Source organism: Buteo buteo, chromosome 5 (genome assembly GCF_964188355.1).
Source record: "Buteo buteo chromosome 5, bButBut1.hap1.1, whole genome shotgun sequence".
Taxonomy (NCBI): Eukaryota; Metazoa; Chordata; class Aves; order Accipitriformes; family Accipitridae; genus Buteo; species Buteo buteo.
The window spans coordinates 31,664,724-31,685,693 of NC_134175.1; the positions used below are offsets into that span (position 1 = coordinate 31,664,724).

Sequence of the window (20,970 nt, forward strand, 5' to 3'; positions counted from 1 at the left end):
CAAAATCAAATTCTATCTGTGCACAATTTACAAAAAGGAATAGAAAGACAAAAATCAATGAGAAACAGTTATGTAGTTGTATATAAGTTATCATGTAACTGAATAGCTAAAGAAAGAGAGGAGGGAAATTGCACCAAGATGATTTAATTTTAGGACTGATTCTCTACTGTCTTATGTAGTATATAAAAATATTTACAATATTTTACTACTTTCTCAAATATATTAAAATGTCATAAGGTAATAGGGAACAGACCCTATTTTGCTACAGTATGGCTGCTAACTGCATACACTTCAATTTTTAGATCTACTGCCAGACTTAAAAGACTAGTTATCCATACATATTTGGTATGGTCTTAGACACAAACAGCTTCTGCCTTTTAGACAAAGGTGACATAATGAAAGTAATACTACTACCAGTCACTCATTACTCAGTTCAACCCTGGCACAAATCTGTTTAAGTCTGATATTCAAACCCTAGGATGCATTTGACTTTTACATCTTTATAAGGGCAGAGCCCCTGCCCCAGCATGTCTTGGCACTGTTGCAAACTGTGAGACAATGTGATAGTGACAACATTAAAATATCTTATCCTTGTAGCACAAAACTCTTTCCCCATCAAATTAATACATGCTTTGACAGATTCTGCAAACAAAATGCCAGGACATTCATCCATCACCAGTGGTGTATCCCAGGGGTCAAAATGGTCCAGTCCCATTGAACATCTTCATTAATGATCTGGAAGATGTAGCAGAGTGCACCCTCACCAAGTTTGCTCATGTTCCAACCTGGGAGGAGTGGCTGATACACCAGAGGGTTTTGCAGCCATCCAGAGGGATGGAACCTCGCCAGGCTGGAGAATGGGCCAACAGGAACCTCATGAAGTTCAGCAAAGGGAAGTGCAAAGTCCTGCACCACTGTATGCTGGGGGCTGACCAGCTGGAAAGCAACTTTACACAAAAGGACCTAGTGGACACCAAGTTGAACATGAGTCAGCAATGCGCCCTTGCGGTATAAGAAGGCTAATGGTATCCTGGGCTGCATTAGGAGGGGTGTTGCCAGCAGGTTGAGGAAGGTGATCCTTCCCCTCTACTCAGCACTGGTGAGGGCACACCTGGAGTACTGTGTCCAGTTCTGGACTCCCCAGTACCAGAGAGATACAAAGCTATTGGAGACAGTCCAGCAAAGGATCACTAAGATGGATTAAGCGACTGGAGCATCTCTCACATGAGGAAAGGCTGAGACAGGTGGGATTGTTTAGCATAGAGAATAGAAAGCTCAGGACAGATATTATCAATATATATAAATATATGAAGGGACAGATATTATCAATATATATAAATATACGAAGGGAGAGTGTAATGAAGGCTAAGCCAGGTTCTTTTCAGTGGTGCCCAGTGACAGGGCAAGAAGCAATGGGCAAACACTGAAATACAGGAGGGTCCGCCTGAACATCTGGGAACAGTTTTTCACTGTGAGGATGAATGAGGACTGGCACAGGTTGCCCAGAGAGGTTGTGGAGTCTCCTTCCTTGGAGATACTCAAAAGCTGTATGGACATGGTCCTGGGCAGCCTGCTACAGGTGACACAGGTCGAGCAGGAGGGTTGGACAAGATGTGACCTCCAGAGGTCCCTTCCAACCTCAGCCATTCTGTGATTCTGTGGAAGAAGACACAACCAAGCACACACACTTACTGACATTTTCAAAAGCACATCAGTGGTTCACTTTCTGTGAAATCACATTCAGTGATTCTGAACTCTTTGGAAAAATCAAACACAGAATAGAGATTAAAAGAATTTTAACAGAAACGAAACACAGAATTGCTTCTCAGAAATTCCCCAGCTACCTAACAAAATGCTTAGGGACCTAAATAATTTTGAACATCTAATCATATTTGACTTGTTCAAGACTATATAATAAGTGTGTAACCTGCTGAAGAACTAGTAGTGGTCTTCCCAATCCTCACTCACTGATCTGTATTCTTTTCCACCTACAGATAAGACTCTATCCTTTAATTGCTTTGCTATTCATATACCAAGCAAGGAGGATCCCGAGGACCTTGCACTTCTGCTCATTAGATATTTCCACAGTACTCTTAGATGTAACGTGTCACCTTACATTTTTAGTACTTGGGATTTTCTATAAAAATATGATCACTAATGAAAGTCCAATGTATCAGACAATAAAATAATGTGTAAGAGTCAAATTATTCCTTAGACAAGTATACATAGCTTTTATGGATATCATGATGCCCCACCTATAACCATAGGCAGAACCTGGTCTTCTGAAGTAGTTTAGTCACATTGCTGTAACTGCATTTCACATTCCTATTAAGAAATAAACAATACTGTGCTCTGAAACTTGTATACCTACTGTCAAATTATTCATCATAAGACTTTATCAAGCATGTTCCTTTAATTACTTTAACACTTCATTTTAAGTAAGTACAATTCCATTAATTCTTTTGGCTTTTTTTTTCCCCACAAAACCAATCAACTCTAGGCTTTACTGTCCTACAACGCATACTTCTATTTCTTTACTGTTCCAAGCAACAGCAGTGTCCTGGTTTCAGCTGGGATAGAGTTAACTGTCTTCCTAGTAGCTGGTACAGTGCTATGTTTTGAGTTCAGTATGAGAAGAATGTTGATTACACTGATGTTTTCAGTTGTTGCTCAGTAGTGTTTAGACTATAGTCAAGGATTTTTCAGCTTCTCATGCCCAGCCAGGGCACCTGACCCAAACTGGCCAACGGTGTATTCCATATCATGGGACGTCCCATCTAGTTTAGGAACTGGGAAGGGGGGGGGGGGCAGGGAATCACCGCTCGGGGACTGGCTGGATATTGGTCGGCGGGTGGTGAGCAATTGCCCTGCGCACCATTTGTACATTCCAATCCTTGTATTACTACTGTTGTCATTTTATTAGTGTTACCATTATCATTATTAGTTTCTTCTTTTCTGTTCTACTAAACCGTTCTTATCTCAACCCAGGAGTTTTACTTCTTTTCCTGATTTTCTCCCCCATCCCACTGGGTGGGGGGGGAGTGAGTGAGCGGCTGCGTGGTGCTTAGTTGCTGGCTGGGGTTAAACCACGACAAGCAGTAAAAGTGTACACTACCTGATATATCAGTATCATGTCAGTACCAATGCAGATGGCAAAATTACAAAAAAGTTGGTAAAGCCAGCTGCAATATGAAAGGCTACATTAGCAAATGTTAATATTTAAATGTTACCTCCAAAAAATAATGTCCCCACAACCATTCTTACCTGTTCAGATTGATGAAACTACCTGTAGTACACCAGGTGCTCCACACTGTATACAATAAAGCCAGTGAAGGTGCAAATATTTTGGCTCCTCTACCTCATACGACTGGCCCGCAGTCACGCTATCTATAGAACTGAAAGAGGTCTATTTTTTCTCTTGACATGATCGTACCCTAAAAATGACAGTAACTGAGCACTCTTAAAGAACTTCTTCAGAGATCATTACCAACATTAAAGATGAAGTGTATGTTTGCACAGAAAGTACAAAGATAATTATACTGCCTACCTTCAAACTACCAGGGAGCTGAAGTTGTGATGGTGTAGGAGGTGGAGACACCAGGTTTGGTTCTGCTAGAGCCAGGTCAGCTCCTGAAGCAGTCAAACATCACTAAATTCAAACTAATAAGCACTCCCAGGAGCTTTAGGTCTCAACACAGTACAATGCAGGTGAAGAACTACACCATTCAGTGAATACTTACAAGATCAACTCCATCCCACTCCTGGCTATTTTACGTGAATTAATGAAGCATAATGATTTTTAATGAAATTTCATTTAATTCTCAGTTTTCATAGGTTAGAAAATTAAATAACCATTTCTTATCACCAATCAGTTTTAAAACAGGTGCCTTCTACTGCTTTTAGAAGAGCAACACTTGACTGATACAGACACAAGAGAATTTGGTTCAGTGTCTGTTATTGACAGCTGACAGTGTAACCTAGAAAATTGCTCTTGATTTACCACCTCCCTGTAAACAGGGATGTAAAGAGGCAGATCCTCAAACAGGATCTTTGCAACATGATCTGAAATCCTCACTTTACACCAGTATATATACCCACCCTTTCCAGACTACAGTGTATATAATCTTTATCTCCTCTTTGCCACACTACTTTTCATAGCCACTACTTTTCTTTTCAAAATTTCAAATCACTGCTACCTTAAGAGATAGTACTGATATGATGTAACATTTCTCACAAGATAACATCATTTGAAGAATTTATGGACCTATTTTACTTTAAAAAGCTTAGGTGTAATGGTATTTGAGAATCTTTTACTTTGTAATATTTTGCCAAAACAGACACACCTAAGTAGCAGCAGCAGATGGATGAGGTTAAAAGGATCAACTCCCAAATTACCAACTTTGCTAGGCCACCTTCCCTTCATAATTTAGACCCTTCTGTTGGAGATTTGAAAATATATTCTAGACAGATGACATGTTAACAGAATCATTTCATGGTTCAGTGTCTTCGCAGTATGATTTATCTCTATCTCTAGGCACTGGAGGTCCCTTTTCAGGAGATTTATGAGTTAGATCCAAGAATTCATTTTGATGAGGGAGAATGTGTGCATCATTGCAAAATGGATCATTAACATTTGCTCTAAGATAATGCTTCCTTCTCATTAGCAGTTTTAAGAATAAGTCTCATGCATGTGGTATCACAACTGTTTCCAAGACACTACACATTCATATAATAAAATGTTCATGAATGAAAGAGGTTTTTAAAATTTGCATTAGTCTATGAACTTGTATCCCTTTCTCTTCCAAATCCACATAATACCATACAGATATAAGGTCCAGAAGGCTAGTGTCTAATGAAATATCTGACTTAAAAAGAAGTGGTTAACCACCGGAAGATGCTTAAGCATCTGGCCCACAGCTCAGGCCATATTATCAAAAGTACCAAGTTAATACTTACACACTTCAAAAAACACAGTGTTTTCAAGTGCTCAGCATCCAGCATCTCCTGCTATGAAACACTGGTCAGGTTTTCAGGGGAGTGCAGCACAGTGGGATCACGTATTTTTCATGCCTGACTTGAGACACTCGGTGAATTCTGACGGTTCACCTCCCCTCTGGAAATCAGCTATTTTGTTGAGATAAATTCAATCTCTAATCACGTTTTATGTTGCTCGACTCAATGAAAGGAAACCTTTTTACTGTTCTATTCAAACAGAGACTTCTGGTAGCTGCAAGACAGAATTGTAGATCTGAGAAACAGTGTAAGTGTGTCTGATTCAGGACAAAGATCAACAATGTCAGATCACCAGTGCATGTATGTCACCCACTTCACACTGCAGGCAGTTTGTAGATACAGTTTAAAACACACTAAAAATGGATGACAGGGAGCAACACATCTGTCTGCAGTCTTTCAACTGATGCTACTTATCTAACAGAAGCATTTATGGGTCTTTCACTAGAATCTTCGTAATAAAATCCTTATCCTGAACAAGATGGGGGGAAAAGAACTGCAAATAAGAAAGGATTGAGACATGTTATTTAATTAGAAAGGCACAGTAATCAGACAAGACAGTTACTGCTCGTGTTGAGGAAATGGAGGAGACAAAGAGAGAGACAGAGACATGAGTGGGGCCTTGTTAACTACAATGTCCTGTTAAGAACTGTCTTCAAACAAAACACTTTCAGCAGACAGGATTCTGATCAAAGTATGTGAATCTTTTTCCAGCAATGCTGAAAGGACAGAGATGTGAAAACTAGAAAATAAAAACAATTACAAAAAATACAGAGCTAGGAACCTCAGAGCACTAATGGAGAATGCAAAAATCAAACATCTTGGTGCCATCAGAACTTTCCATATTATCAACTTCTGTCTTACAGACCAGCCTCCAGTCTTATTTGAGAGTTCACAGGGCTATCACTACAAGTTCTGTCACTTCTATATAAATACTAGCCTGTGCAGAGAAGTATGACTGGGAAGATCCTAATTTCAACAGTCTTCCAATGAGATATATACCTAGGATGGGATAGAGAGAATGTTCATAGCAACTGGAATGTTTCATTGTGAGATATGTTGTTTTCCACTAATGTCGTCCAAAGAGCGGAATGTAAAATATTTCAAAGAAAAATTATGAAGATATATCTGGATTTAAATGGGCATAAGGAGCCTCCTCTTCCAGCAATGTCATATGATCCAAACATCTTGGGTTCCTATCATGTATCCACAGACATGCTCCTTCGCAGATCTGCAAGCCATTCAACCTGGAGCTCAGTCCATCCCTGGTTCAAGTTACATAATTCAAGCGTTGACCTGTGTTAGCTGGAGGTGGTAAGTTTAAGAAAAGTCTTAAGTTTGGGAATAAAGTCTTCATTCCCCCAGAGAGTTTCCTGGGGACTGAAATTTTGAATATGCTTTGCTGAATACTTAATTTTCTAAAGCAGTGTCACTCTGACCTTCCCTTCCATGGTTATAACTGCTGTATAGAAAGTATAGAGAAGCGTAATTTCTCACCTACTGGAAGAACATTTAGGCTTTGTAACTAGTACTGTCTGAATTTAATACCTGATTTGCTTCTTGTTTAGAGAACACAAGTAGTGTAGGATGTTTGGCTTTTCCCATTTTCCTGCTTAAATTAGCACATGAAAACAGTAAAAGCCTAATCCTTGACTTGAGTTCTACACAAGAAGACATCTCCAAAGATCTTGGGGGTATGTAACTGTTGTGACTGTTAGTACAAAATCATTCATTAAGTGGTTGATTCAAACCCTATAAAGTCAAAATAAAGACTCACTGATTTCAATTATATTAATTTAAGACTAAGGCCTAGCTCCACAGCTCACTAAGTTGAAACTCAATCCCAAGGCTAATGGCACAATTACTGGCTGTCTCTAGAAAAAAGCCAATGACTAAACTGACATGGAAACTTAACTACTTTATTCCCTACTTGAGAACGGAAGAATTCTGTGGAAACACACACAGAGTTTTCTGTACCTAGCTTTGGCAATTTTTCTATTACTAACATTTTAAACTACATTAATGAGAACAGATTATTCAGTGCTTGGTAACAAAACTTGAAAACTACCGCAAAGTTTTCTGCTAATGTAAAGAAATCAGCAGCACACAAAACAGACAACCCTAGCACACAGAAGGCAGTATAAATAGAAATATATGGATTAAGTGTAGTCAAGAATGTAATGGAACAAGGAAATAATTCCTGATAACTCTCTGCCTGAGTGATGTCCAAGTGTCATTTATTGTGAATACCAATTTTACCTCTTCTTCTCCAAACTAAAGTCAAATCAGCCCAATCAACAAAAAATATCCTGGGAGAACACATACAGAAAGCAGATATATGCAGTAAATCAATAGCCCACTACACTTATTGCTCATTATTTGCAGTAGCTTTTTACACTTCTAGATAAAAAGGAGCTTGACTGTAGGGTACCACAGTCACACCATAACTGTGCAACACACTTTGGTGTCATTTGGTATTAGTGCATTCAGTACAATTAACAGTATCTGAAACCTGATTTGCCAGTTTCACATCAAACCACAAGAAACCACAGCTGAAAGAGGAGCTGTTATCAACAAATTAAATTATGTATGTCTCTGTCAGAAATTAGAGTATGGGTACATACACAAGGCTGGAGTTATATAAGATTATATTGCTTCCCAACCCAGATGTTGAAACTACCTCCAGAATCCCAGAATTAGAAGTGTGTACCTTAGTATTCAGCTCCATTGTACTTCCCTATTAATGTGGTTTGAATGGCAAATCACAGTTGTGAGAGAATTTTGGAAACTGCTAACCTCCTGCTAGTGGCCATTTCCCAGGTGAAAGCAAAACCTAGCCGAGTAAGTTCTTCCTCACTATATCCCTCAGGGGCCCTAAGCTCGAGACTTCACTTGAGATCACTGCTGTCACCATTCGTGAACTGAGGGCAGTCAGCTGACTGAGCCCTTCCTCCATCTCACCAGATGTGCAGAATGACATCTTGATTTAAACAATGGGTGGAGCAGAGCCCGCTGTAGGGACAGCTCAGGCAGGCAGCCTCCTACAGAAAGCAGGAGGCAGCAGGCGCTAGTGGTTACCATCCCTCAGCTGAGACAAGAATTCGAGCTGCATGAATAAGCTGCCTCTCATTCACTCCAACCTAACCTAAGCTGCTTGATTGCAGGTATCAGCAGAGCAATTTTAAGACATGAAGATCCCTGTGCACCACACAAATGTCTCTGAAGAAGTGACAAGTGCTAGTCTCAGTTAAAAAACTTGTTGAGTCCAGAGTCTAACTGTAGTCTCACTGAGCCAAAAACTAGGGCTGAGAGCTTTGGCTCAAATGCACGATGGATGCAGAGAAAGTCTTGGGCAAGAAAATGAGAAGCAGTAATGAAAAAGAAAAGAAAAAAGAAAAAAAATAAACCAAAAAAACCAGCAGGGTTCCTTTTCTTTTGATTGGATCTTACAATGACACCAAGTCATGTGGAGAGAGGAAATAGGGATTGACTGTGCCTTTCCTCTTCTCACAGGGCAGCTAAGGGTTACCAAATAAAGCTAGCAAGTGGCACATAAAAGGAGAGAGCTCTTCCAATAAAATACAGCTACCCTGTAGGCTTCTTTGCTACTAGATGTTACTAGTAGTATAGTAGGTGAAAATTTGTTTTGGATAAATTCAGAGATGATACTCAAGGATACTAACTACTTAAAAATGACCAAATGGCTTAACATTAGCATTTATAACTTCAGACACAGATATTATCATGAAAGCAGAAAGTATAAAGATGCCAGATCCCTGAACTCAGAGGATTTTGGATTGAACAGTCTCAGAAGGTGAGCTGTGATGTTTCTGTATGCCATTGCTTGAGCACTCAACAGCCAGTGCTTGGAAGAACCACTTTCAACCTGAGAAGAGCCTCAATGCTCATGTTGAAAATGCTGTTAAAAATGTGTGAATTGCAGCACAGATATCAGGAACTGCACTTCTAAAGATTACCTCTGAACTGTCAAACTACTATAAGAGAGGAATGCACCTTTTCGTCGTATTTAGTATCCCTCTGAATTGACTTCAAACAAGTACCAGAAGAGAAGGTCTATCTCCTATACCCCAGGCCCTTATGCCATCCAACACTCATCGTAGTCTGCTTTATCTAATATAAACGCACAGTTAACAGCAGCAGGGTTATAGCTCATAAAATGCAAAGCAGAGGGAAATCTCTTGACTTAAAAATTGCTACCATTTTATTTAGTAAATGTACCCGTTATTTAATTCATCAGACAGGTACTTCACCTTTGTTTTGCTAAGTCATACAGAGATGAAACAGCAAATAGGGAAAGAGGTAAACTACAGATAGAAATCAAAGCCTCTACATGTCCTATTCTATGTATTTTCCTATTGCTTGCTGTTACTTTTGGTATGGCTTCTGTCCTTTTAAACTGTTTGGAGCGTTGATAAAATGTATAGATATTGCTTTAGTAACCTGAAGTCTCCCTTGCTGCCTTAATTGCCAGGACCTGTTTTATACTTGTGCAAAGGCAACAAGATGAACCACTGCTTCAGTATGAATAATTTTGGAAAGAGGGGTGGCAGTTCATGTCTGAGCTGGGTAGAAGGAGATAAGTATATGACATAGAACTCAGCACAACTGCATCTGCATATAATTAGACTTAATCAGAAATGCAAATTGCAATCAGAAGACATTTTAAAAGCTTACGATAACTGTGCAGATAACAAAAGGTCAAACACTTGCATTGCTGAAGGTTTTAAACTGTTATCAGTCAGTGGCGATTCTTTATGAGCAAAATGTGGAAAAGAGAAGTATATGCCAGTTTAATCAATGATGGACAAATTCTTTCTATATTTCTTCTATTATTACAACTGTTCTGTTGTTAAACTCCATTTTACACTGTCAATCTCAACTTATTCAGGAAGACTCAATGACATGAAAACAAAACAAAACCAAAAACAGACAGCATGAAATAATACAGCTAATTTACATGACTATAGATAGAGGGAATTTCTATCCCTTTTTCATATCCATGTATGACAATCCAAATCTCCACATTTTAACATCCTTGGGTAAATGAAAAAATAAATTATGACTACAGTTTGCTGAAACTACCAGACTGCTTCATAGCATTGTCAAAATTGCGTGGTTTTCTCCACAGCAAAACAAGCCTAAGACTCTAGGGGAATAACATTTTAAAATGTTATTCAACAGTTACAAATGGTGGCTTCTTCCTCTTTCAAAACAAATGTTTTTATCAATAGTAGCTAAGAAAAGTACTTTTGTAGGGAGGTACCTTGATATTATACGATTTTATATTCTAAGATAAGAATGAAATAAATATGTAAGTCTTTATCATTTCAAGGTGTTCTAAATATAAATTATTGTAGAATTCAGGCTGAAAAAAAAGGTCTTTAACATTACAGCTTTTTGATGTCTTTTCCTATGAGAGATTCTTAGGATTTGAAGCACAAATATTTACCAAATATTTCTTTCTCCTTTGAATAGATTGCTTTTGAACAAACTAGTGAGTGAAGACAGCCATCTAGTGCCATACCTTGGAATTTTAAAAAGGGTTTTCACTGGATGCATGTCAAATAAAGGAGGGTCTCCATCCCCCAGTTCAATAGCTGTTATTCCCAAGGACCATACGTCACAACGAGCATCATACGAGTAGTCATACTGTTGTTCACAAGCAATGACCTATCAGAAAAAAGCAGAGAAAACAATGCTTTAACCTAATGTACAATTCACATCATCCTAGTATGACATGAAAGTACTTTGAGTCATGTCTAAAATCTTATGTAGCTTTTAAATCTGTATGTTTGTCTGTATATCCCAATTAGGAAAAAACCCACAAAAATATAATAGTAAATTAGAACTTCTCTTAGGTTTATTTTCTTTAAAAACAATCTCCCTCTTTTTTTAAAGCTCTATGGGATGCTTCAAATATCTATCCAAAGAACATCACTCTACTAAATTCTGTTCTTGAAAACACTTCTTACAGAAACGTACTACAATAGCAGAGAAACCTATTGATGTTTTTATTAACTTCTCTGACTATTCATGAGGATAGACTGATTTGCACAGCTGTTTTTTAGATAAGAATATTCCATCAGTCATTTCTGCCAATTTTTTTTTTTTTTTTTTACTTTGTCTCTACTAGATTTGAGTAATTTAAAAAAAATCTTAATTAACACACCATGTACCTCGCCTAAGAAAAACTGAAGTTAATAGGAATCTCTCCTTGGACATCAGAACTGTTTTACATCACAAACTTGATGCACACTTCCAGCTAACCCACTGTTTGCATTCTAATCATAATGTAAGTATTCACATAAGCTGGAAACAATTCTGCATTTAAATGTGAGATTCAAACTAAAGTTTAAATTTAGCCCTTATCTTTGCAAAGGGATGAGACAAAGGCTTCACTGCCTTTTATTCTGTCATGATTTGGAATCCTGACTCAAGCTTGTCTTCCCAAATCTCAACAATTAGACCAACTACTTTAAAATTTATCAGATCCCCGCATATTGCTAGTATCAGCTTCCATGATTTTTCTCGTTGTTTTAAGTATTGTTACTAATTTGTACTTAAAATAAACAGAACTTCTGACAGCATGTCCTAGGATGGCTGTGTCTATGTTCTAGGAGTTTTTTGGTTTTTTGGTTTTTTTACTTCTGTACTACTTCTGAGTTCTTACATTAGGGCTTCAATTTAGGACAATGCTTTGCAGAGACGCCAACATGCAAGTCAGGACCTGAGGTAGCTGCTAGCAGAGAGCCACTCACAGCCTGCTGTAAGAAAACCTTTCCTGAAGAAGCTGCTGATTCCAGCTTAACCTCTTGGTTACTTTCTCCATAAGCTGCACCTAAAAGAGGCACTCCTGTCTCAGGTAGAGATGCTATCCAACAGGCCCGCAGGACCTGTCCATCTTTTACTCTTGGACTCATGACCCCATCATACAGCACTCATCATTTATTTTATCAGAAACCAGGGGTGTTGAACATACTGGTTAAAATAATACTGAAATGTATATTTGAGTTTTTGGGGGGCAGTAAAGTTGGACATTAGTTAATTCCTTTACTATGTACTAACAGTTTGGTTCTTTTTCTAGAGCAAATCAGTCCAGAAAAATTAAGACCTTTCCTATCATTATCATTGTTTTGACAAGTGTTGAGAACGCTCTCTTCCTCCTCAGTTTTTCCAGGTTAGTATGCCAAAGAAATTTCTTTTCACATCCTACTGACAGTGGTATTTCCCCTTTATTGCTGTAATGTCAAAGAATCTTCTGAAAGAGTATTAGACCAGTGTTTCTCAACTATTGTCTGAGGAACACTGGTGGTCTGTAAGACATGATAAAGTGGTCAGCAAAATGTCTGCAAACCATCTGAGACAACCATACATACACATTCCCGTACACATCAACTACCAAATAAACAGAATGGGAAAAAATGAACGTAAGCACTGCAAAAGAGGGAGGATTTCTTTCTTCAAACTTGAAGAGACAGAGTTTTGTTAGCTAATGTGGTGTTTTTAAAAGTTGTCACATGAAGATCATTTTCCCATCTCCCTTCTCTTCAACAGAATGTCTTAAGTGAAAGCTCTGAAATATTTCTTAGTTCTTCAAAGAGTTCATTACAGTCTTGATCTCATCCCAGAGATCCCTCTATCTCTTGAAAAAGGTAAGTTTTACTGTGCAGTAGATACATTCTATGCAACTCAAGCTCAAGCAGAGCGCTTTAAACCACCACCCTTATTTCAGATAATTGATAATATATGATAATTTCATTTCCTTATACCATGACTTAAACACAAGGAAAGAAATCAAATTTGATGTAAAAACCTGTAAGAAAGTCAGTGTGGAGATCAATCAGAGTTACTTAAATAATAGATTTGAAAGAGGCCATACTTGGTGTTGGCTGGAGTTTCCTTCACTGCAGTTTTGCTCAGAGATTGAAAGGAAAGCTTGCATTTCTTGATTATTTTTGTTTCTTTAAACAGTTCCCCAAATCATCTCTATACTCAAGGACACTTCCCCCCCCCCCCCAAAAAAAAAAAAAAAACCAAAAAAACATGCAAGTCAGCTTTCAAAGCCATGACTCGGAAGTTGCAAGTAGCTTATCCATATGTGACTAATTAAACGCACTGTGTTCTTCCTTTTTTAACATATGAAAAATATTTATCTGCTTGGTTAAAAAGCTGCTAGAGCCCATCTCCTGGAAGTGACTATCTCTGAAGTTGCCTGGTTCTCATCAGCGTGCTGAGTCTTTTGCAAATACCTGTCTATTTGTTCTCAAACATTATGATGCAGAGGAATATATTTTCATTTTCAAGGGAAGGAAAAGAAGGATCTGCTCAAGAGCACACTGGACTTCATCAGCAGTGCTACAAACATAGCTGGTCTCCCACGTTCAAACACACCACTACTTCTTCCTCTGTAAGCACATCACAATTGCTATGTATCTCAGTCTTACAAAGTTTAACAAGCTACACTAAAATAATATGAGCATCAGAGGGCTTTGCACTCATAATGGATGGGGAAAAAAAAAAGTACACTGCAACTGCTGTTTTAGAAAAAAAAAAAGGTCTTTGAGCTTTTCTGAGCTTCACAATGTATTACTTGCCAAACAAAGAGAAAGGAATGTATAACACATCTTTGTATGTCTTCTGCTCCACAAGTAACAGCTATACCTCCAGTAAATATGGTACATGGCAGTAAAATGATACTGGCAAAATACTGGCACTCTAACCAAGGGGAATTAAACACTGTCAGATTCTCCTCCATTCTAATATCAGAGCCTGCAGTGATTCTTTCAGAAAAATATTCCCCTTAACCTGCATTCTCTTTGTTTACAAAAATTCAGCCAATGGACCATGCAACCCAGTATGTTTTAGACAGTTAGCCTGACTACAGTGAGATCAGCCTCACAGAAAACATACAAAATGAACTGCTCTTCTGACACTGAGTACGCAGCATGTATATGAATTTAATGATCACTTTGGTTTGAAACAAGTTTTCAATTTCTGTGGGATTTATTATTAGAATTTTGCAAACTTACTGTCCTGGTTTCAGCTGGGATAGAGTTAACTGTCTTCCTAGTAGCTGGTACAGTGCTATGTTTTGAGTTCGGTATGCGAAGAATGTTGATAACACTGATGTTTTCAGTTGTTGCTCAGTAGTGTTTAGACTATAGTCAAGGATTTTTCAGCTTCTCATGCCCAGCCAGGGCACAAGAAGTTGGCACAGGAAACAACCAGGGCACCTGTCCCAAACTGGCCAACGGTGTATTCCATATCATGGGACGTCCCATCTAGTTTAGGAACTGGAAAGGGGGGGGAGGGGAATCGCCGCTCGGGGACTGGCTGGGTGTTGGTCGGCGGGTGGTGAGCAATTGCCCTGCGCACCATTTGTACATTCCAATCCTTGTATTACTACTGTTGTCATTTTATTAGTGTTACCATTATCATTATTAGTTTCTTCTTTTCTGTTCTACTAAACCGTTCTTATCTCAACCCAGGAGTTTTACTTCTTTTCCCGATTTTCTCCCCCATCCCACTGGAAGGGGGGGAGTGAGTGAGCGGCTGCGTGGTGCTTAGTTGCTGGCTGGGGTTAAACCACGACACTTATGCACTACTTCGAGAAACACAAATACCACTAATTTTTATTTTTGAAGCAAGAATCAAATTTTACAGCTTTTTGCTGGATGAAGGGTACACATCAGCAGCTTGCTTTATATGTTGGCTAGCAGACAACACTCTAACTTGAAATCTGAAGAAAAAAGAGTTCTCTCACTCGTAGTTTACAAGCTAAGTTGTTGGGAATGCTCCAGTCCTGTTTTGCCTTGAAAACTATTGCAACTCCCTACAGAGCAAAAAGGAAAAATGCCATTGACCTGTCTTTTATTATGTTCCTGTCTCTATCGGGAACTCAGAGATACTTATTTTTTTGAAACATCTGTCCCTTTTGGCCGGAGTTCTGGAGCTGAGAGCACCTCTCAGCACTGCTGATGCCTGCTCTTCCCAGTGGGGCATGAAGACAGAGACCCCAGAAGAAATTATCTGAAACTGAAGAAAATACCACCTCCTTTCTCTGCCTTGTGCAAAGACATCATCACATCTGTACCTATTTTATATCCAGCAAAATCCTCCCCTGCTTGTACAAGCAAAAAAGAAGAGGTAGTTTGCTTTGCTGCAAACTCTATGTTCATGCCAAAGCTTCAGGGGGTGATGTAGTTAATCTTGAGATTTGCCGGTAAACACCATGGGAATAAGCACCAAGACTTTCACTTCGGCATGGGCTGGTTACATGCACGCTGTGGCCCAAGTTGCTAAGGAGACAGGCTGTCACCTTTTGTATTAGTTGTAATTTCATCATGATTTCATGCCCAGCCATACCGCCATAGGATGAAAAGCACCTAACACCGCACAGAGAAACAGACAATGTGATGGTAGTTGTCAACACTAACTGTGCTGAGGGTCACACTGGGACAGGGTGAGGTGTGGGGGGGAATTCACTGGTCTGGCAAAGACGGCACATAAAAAAATCAGTCACACTAACTGGAGGGAATTTAGAGAAGCCAGTGATTAGGCATTCTGTGTGATTTATCACTTCTACAGAAACACAAAACTCCACAGAGATACACAAGATGATTCACACCCTGACAAGAAGACTATATTCAAGGAAATAATTCTACTTGTTCCAAAATCAATGCAAAGATTTCCTTGAACTTCAGCAAGCCCGTAAGTAGATCACAGGTGGATTTAAAAGAAGGAAAACAGGTAATACGGATAACTACACCTGTTATTTGTACAGCGGTCACACTGACTTGTGGACAGAGAGGAAGATATACATATGTTTAGCTGAAGCAAAATACATTAAACCATTTTAAGGTTACCCAGAATTATCAGAAGTGAACTTACTTTCATTTTGCCTCAGTATATACAGTGCATACACAAAGTATAGCTGCAAGCATACACAATACCAATAATAGCAGTATAGATGTGCTACCTGGAGATGATTGTTACACAATTAGTACTGGTGACCCACCCGCTGAAAAGAGTCTGGATTTAAAAAGGTTGATGCTCCTGAAAAAAGGTGGTGCTGTACTCAGCTGACGTAGCTAACTAAGCAGCTTATGAAGTGTGCGAGCACAATGCTGAAAAACACTGCGTATGTAAAACAAATGCGGCACAAAATTGTTACCCTTGCTGCAAGGATAACAAAATTGCTAGCTATGCAAGTCAAATGAAATTCTGTGCTCCACCTGACACTATGTAACCTGACTTAATTTATCTACACAATAAATATAATATTAAATATTCTTGCAATTCCTATGCATTGGGGGGGAAATAAAAAGTCATCTTTCACGATAGCATTTAGCAGCACTGGGGATACTGATATATCCAGACCAAAGTGATATCTATCCATCTCTATCTCTCCCTCGCTTCCTCCTTCCCTCCCTTCCTCCCTCCCTCTCTCCCCTCAAGCACGTTCATATAATTAAAAAAAATAGCAAATTTGTGACTGAAATTGGTTCCACATTCCCCCATTTTTTAATACGGATTTCAGTTCCTTATTTATTACCATCACACACATTTTTTCATGGTGTATCAGAAAATGATTATATTGTTAGAAATGTTATCAAAATAAGAAGTAATGAATATTTAAAATAATTCTTATAATTATCACAATTAATATTGATTCATTGAAAATTAATTATATGTCAAGTATTCAGTTGTGTTTTAACAGCTGTGAGTAATCAGTTTTTATTTTTAACTCACCCAAGTGAAATATTCCTGAGACCATTAGACTGCTCTGACAGCAGGCTACATTTGTAGGGAAACATAATACCTTTTAATAGAAGAAATGATACAGTGAGGAAAAACAGATAAGCTTTCGAGCACACAAATCTGTTTTGCTTTCTACCATGAGACCATCGTGGCTTAAGCACTACTAATGTCACAGACACATTTTGTTTCTGGCCCACAGATCTGCTCCTCATCAGTAAGGATATACAACACTACACACCTCACACAGATTTGTAAATGGTGTTTCATACAGAAACTGAAATCTCAGAGTCAACTCCAGCCTTCTAAGTAAACACTTCATGTAGGAATCTCAGTGCAGGGCAGCGAGGTAATGAAACAATTACCTCTACTTTGGTTTTTGTTTTGTTTTTTAAATCTTTGGGTTTTGTTTTGTATTTTTGTCTTTGTTTTTTTGTTTTGTTTTTTAAATCTTTGGGTTTGGGGTTGGTTTTTTTTACATCTTTGGGTTTTGTTTTGTTTTTTGGTCTTTGTTTTTTTGTTTTGTTTTTTAAATCTTTAAACATGAAAGTTTTACAACCCCTCCATAGCTGCCGTTTATGTTAGAACAGAACAGAAGCATCTGCAACCCCTCCACATCCCTTGACAAGATTATGGCCATATTATCAAAGCTACTGGCAAGGTTCCTTGAGGTTCCCTCCAGTTGCCACATCCTTTTCAACCCCTTCCTGTCACCCTAGCCCATGAGGAGGTCAGCTCTCCTGGAGGCAAAAGGAGGAGGTGATGCATTTTGCCAGACCCCGCTCTGCAGGGAACAGCTCACTGGTGAAGTCCTGATGTGCCCTCTGCCTCTTTTGTGTGCCATCTCCTTTAAAGAAACCTCAGCTTTCTGAATTCCACTGCTTTCCTTCTGGACTTTAAGCAACTTCAGCATAACTCCTTACTACTGCAGCTTGTTAAAGCTTGGGTTTGAGAGCCACAGAAAAAGTGGGGAGAAAAAAAACCAAACAGGGCAGAAACCACCATTTCTTTTATTTCTTTATTCAATTCCCAAAGATCTGTGTTCCCAAAAAGATAACTTGTTTATTAAATCATGCCAGTCAACTCTCAGAAGATGGCACCTCAGTGTCATGGGCGTTTTAGTCATATGCGGACATTTAGAGACCTAATTCCAACCCACATTCTGCCACTGACCTGCTCCAAGTCCTTAAGCAAGTCATTTCACTTCTATGTCTGCCAGTTCTCCATACAGTCTTGCTCCATCTATTTAGAGCAATGGCTCCCGCTCTTCCCCCCCGCCTTCCCACAATCACACTGTAGGAGTTCCTTTCTCACATGCCCATACCTCTTTACCACACGTACCACAGGACTGCACTCAAACCCAGTGCTGCATTTCAAGAGGACAGTTAATATTCCCTAAAAATAATTTCTAACACACCATGGTGTCCCACTGCTTTAACCTCCCGAAAGCAGCAACGTCATTTCAAAATGTATGCCCATTAGGGAATTCCTTTACACCCTAGGCTTAATGTACTATCATAAATATACTAATGTTAGAAACAAGCAATTGTTCAAATCACAATGTAACAAAAATCTGTTATGAATTATTTAGTGCTACCATTCTTTATATTTACCATTTATCTCATTTATTGTTTTTACCTACTAAATATGTGGGGTTCTCAAGTATTTCACTATTAATTAATCATGATGCCAGATAAACATAAATTCTGTAAAAGCAGCATAAGTTTTCTCTATTCCCAACTGTGAAGTTTCTTCCTAAGAACAATCAGTTATTTTTTGTAAATTATGTTTTCAACCTTATCTGTAATTCATGAGGTTAAAAAAAAAAAACCAAAAAACAGCAAACCTAGTAAGAGCTAATTCAGCAATCTATCTTATCATTAGCTGTAGAAGAACAGTTATTACACCTTCGTGGAAGATGTTATAAGGAAATATTTTCAAAATTTTCTTATTAGAGAAGGTACATAGTTCCTTATGTTTCTTTATCACAAAATATGCATACTGTTTCACTGTACAACTGTTTTTAAATGGCTTTCAGGCAGAAAAATGAGTATATATACATTCTTGAAATCTATATTCTATTTATACTAAGCAGTGGATTCCTACAGTTCATTATAAATCAGCATTTACAAAATTTCATGCTTAGCTGGCATTTAAAAGTTTAGTGAAAATATATGTATCAGAAGAGCTAATTTTAGCTAATAAGGAATTAAAGTGAAGAGACCTAGAGCTATTAACAGGATACTGACCTTGAGTCCCATGATGTAAGCAAAGGGCTGGCAAATAAACTAGGTTGAAGTGTGACAAAATGAGAATATCTTCAATAGTTTCAGGGGAATGTATCATTGTACTTGTTTAGATTTAATTAAAAACATAAGCCCAGGTTAGTGATGGGGTTATCTTTTCTATGCTGTTTTTCCAACTCAGTATTTAACTACATATGAAATGTATTTACTATTAAATGGATTTTTTTGTAAATTTTCATGTCTCCTACAATAGAGAGGTAAATAAGAGAAATCAGCCCTAATTACCAAACGGAAGAAGTTTTTTTGACCAAATTCTAAGGCTTGAATACAGCCCTTACTGTAATGAATAATTACTTCAGTGGAAAAGCTGCTGTGAGTCTTTGCAAAATTAGATTTTTCCCTTTATATATTTTTCAATTACATTAATGCAAATGACTTTTGGGGGTACTTTTTTACCAGTTTGGTTGATTTTTCTTTAGATTATGCAGAGACACAGCTTCGTACTGAAAAAATGCAAATATTATTAATTGTCTCAGGATTTGCCTTATTGCACACACATATGACCAGATTTAAAGTTTAAAAAAATACAAATGAACACTGGAAAAAGAAAGACAATTTAAACTAGTCACCTATTGTTCTAACATATCAGAAACTTATTCTAATGCTCATTTCATCCCAGCATTCAGCAGGGGGAAGGAATCCCTTGATTCAGCAGGGGGAAGGAAAACAATCTGTTGTCTCTGGGGCAGTCTTACCAATCATTACTTCATCTTGGCAGGACAATAACAAACACCCAAAATACAGAGTTGACACAGCTTTAAATAATAGTATGACATCTGAAATTCCTCTAAAATCAATAGCAAAACAGATTTTACCTCTGGTTAACTCATATGATACCTTTACCAATGTCTCAGCCTTTCCTACTGTCACATGTCATACTTCAATACATCATTCTTCAAAGGATCAACTATGTTTTAATTATGTTCCTTTTAAAACATAAGTATACATGCATCATTGTCATTTTTTAGCAGTTATCAGTAAAATATAACAGCATACTCCCTGCAGTTTTAAATTACCTTCACCATCTCTCCAGTTCTTTCTGACTTGAAGTATCTTTTTCTATTTCTGTTCTTAAAACTAGGTTTGGGCCAAAGAAAACACATACAGATTCTAACTGAGCTAGTTTCAAGAGTCAAGTTTCCAGTTATATCATGATATTATAATTATATTTGGGAAAAAGGAAAACTGCAATTCTATTTGAACTAGATTTTGTTCAGTTCTGCACTGGAAAACAAGACACGTTAAGGTTTAGAACTTGAGATGTAAAGGCGTTCCATTCAAAAGTTTCAAGTCGGATTCCTCCTGCTAGCACTCAACACAATTTATTTCAGCATAACAGAAGCAGATTTTAGGTAACTTAAGTGTTTGGCTACAGGCAGCTTTAAACATCCACCATACTTAAACTATCCTGCCTTATTTATCTTTTTTTGGCATACCTGTATTCAGTGTTCGAGTTTCTGCATGTCCATGTTTGTAAGTGTGAGACAATACTAATTAGGTTAAACAGCAATGATGGATTTTCAGTGAGTCTACTTTAAAGCTGCTCTCAAACTGACTCATCCTTGCCAAGTTCCTCTGTTGCTTCCACACAGCCTAGTTTTTCCCTGTATTTTCATTTTTCAGCAAAATTTTTGTTAATCACATGCTCTGCTCAAAACAAATGCTCAAGGACAAATCTTTTTGATTTGTCCTGCTGCTGCTAAACAAGCCTTACAGTCATGAGAAAAAAAGAGCCCTCTAAGATGTTCAAGTCTCTCAGAACTGTTAAGCTGCTGTTTTTCATGCAGCCAGTAACAACACTGAGCTGAACAGAACACCTTACACCACACTCAGTCACTGCTATTTTCCTATGAACTTTTGTTATTGCAAGGACCAT

At 38.1% G+C, this 20,970-nt stretch overlaps 1 protein-coding gene across 1 annotated transcript in view; it reads right to left on the reverse strand.

Moving 5' to 3' along the window:
• MYO3B (myosin IIIB) overlaps positions 1-20,970 on the reverse strand; it is a 213,236-nt gene that overhangs the window by 149,924 nt on the left and 42,342 nt on the right. The window contains exon 9 of the mRNA XM_075028469.1: positions 10,556-10,701. Within this exon, the coding sequence (XP_074884570.1) occupies positions 10,556-10,701 (146 nt within the window). The remainder of the gene's footprint in view (positions 1-10,555; positions 10,702-20,970) is intronic.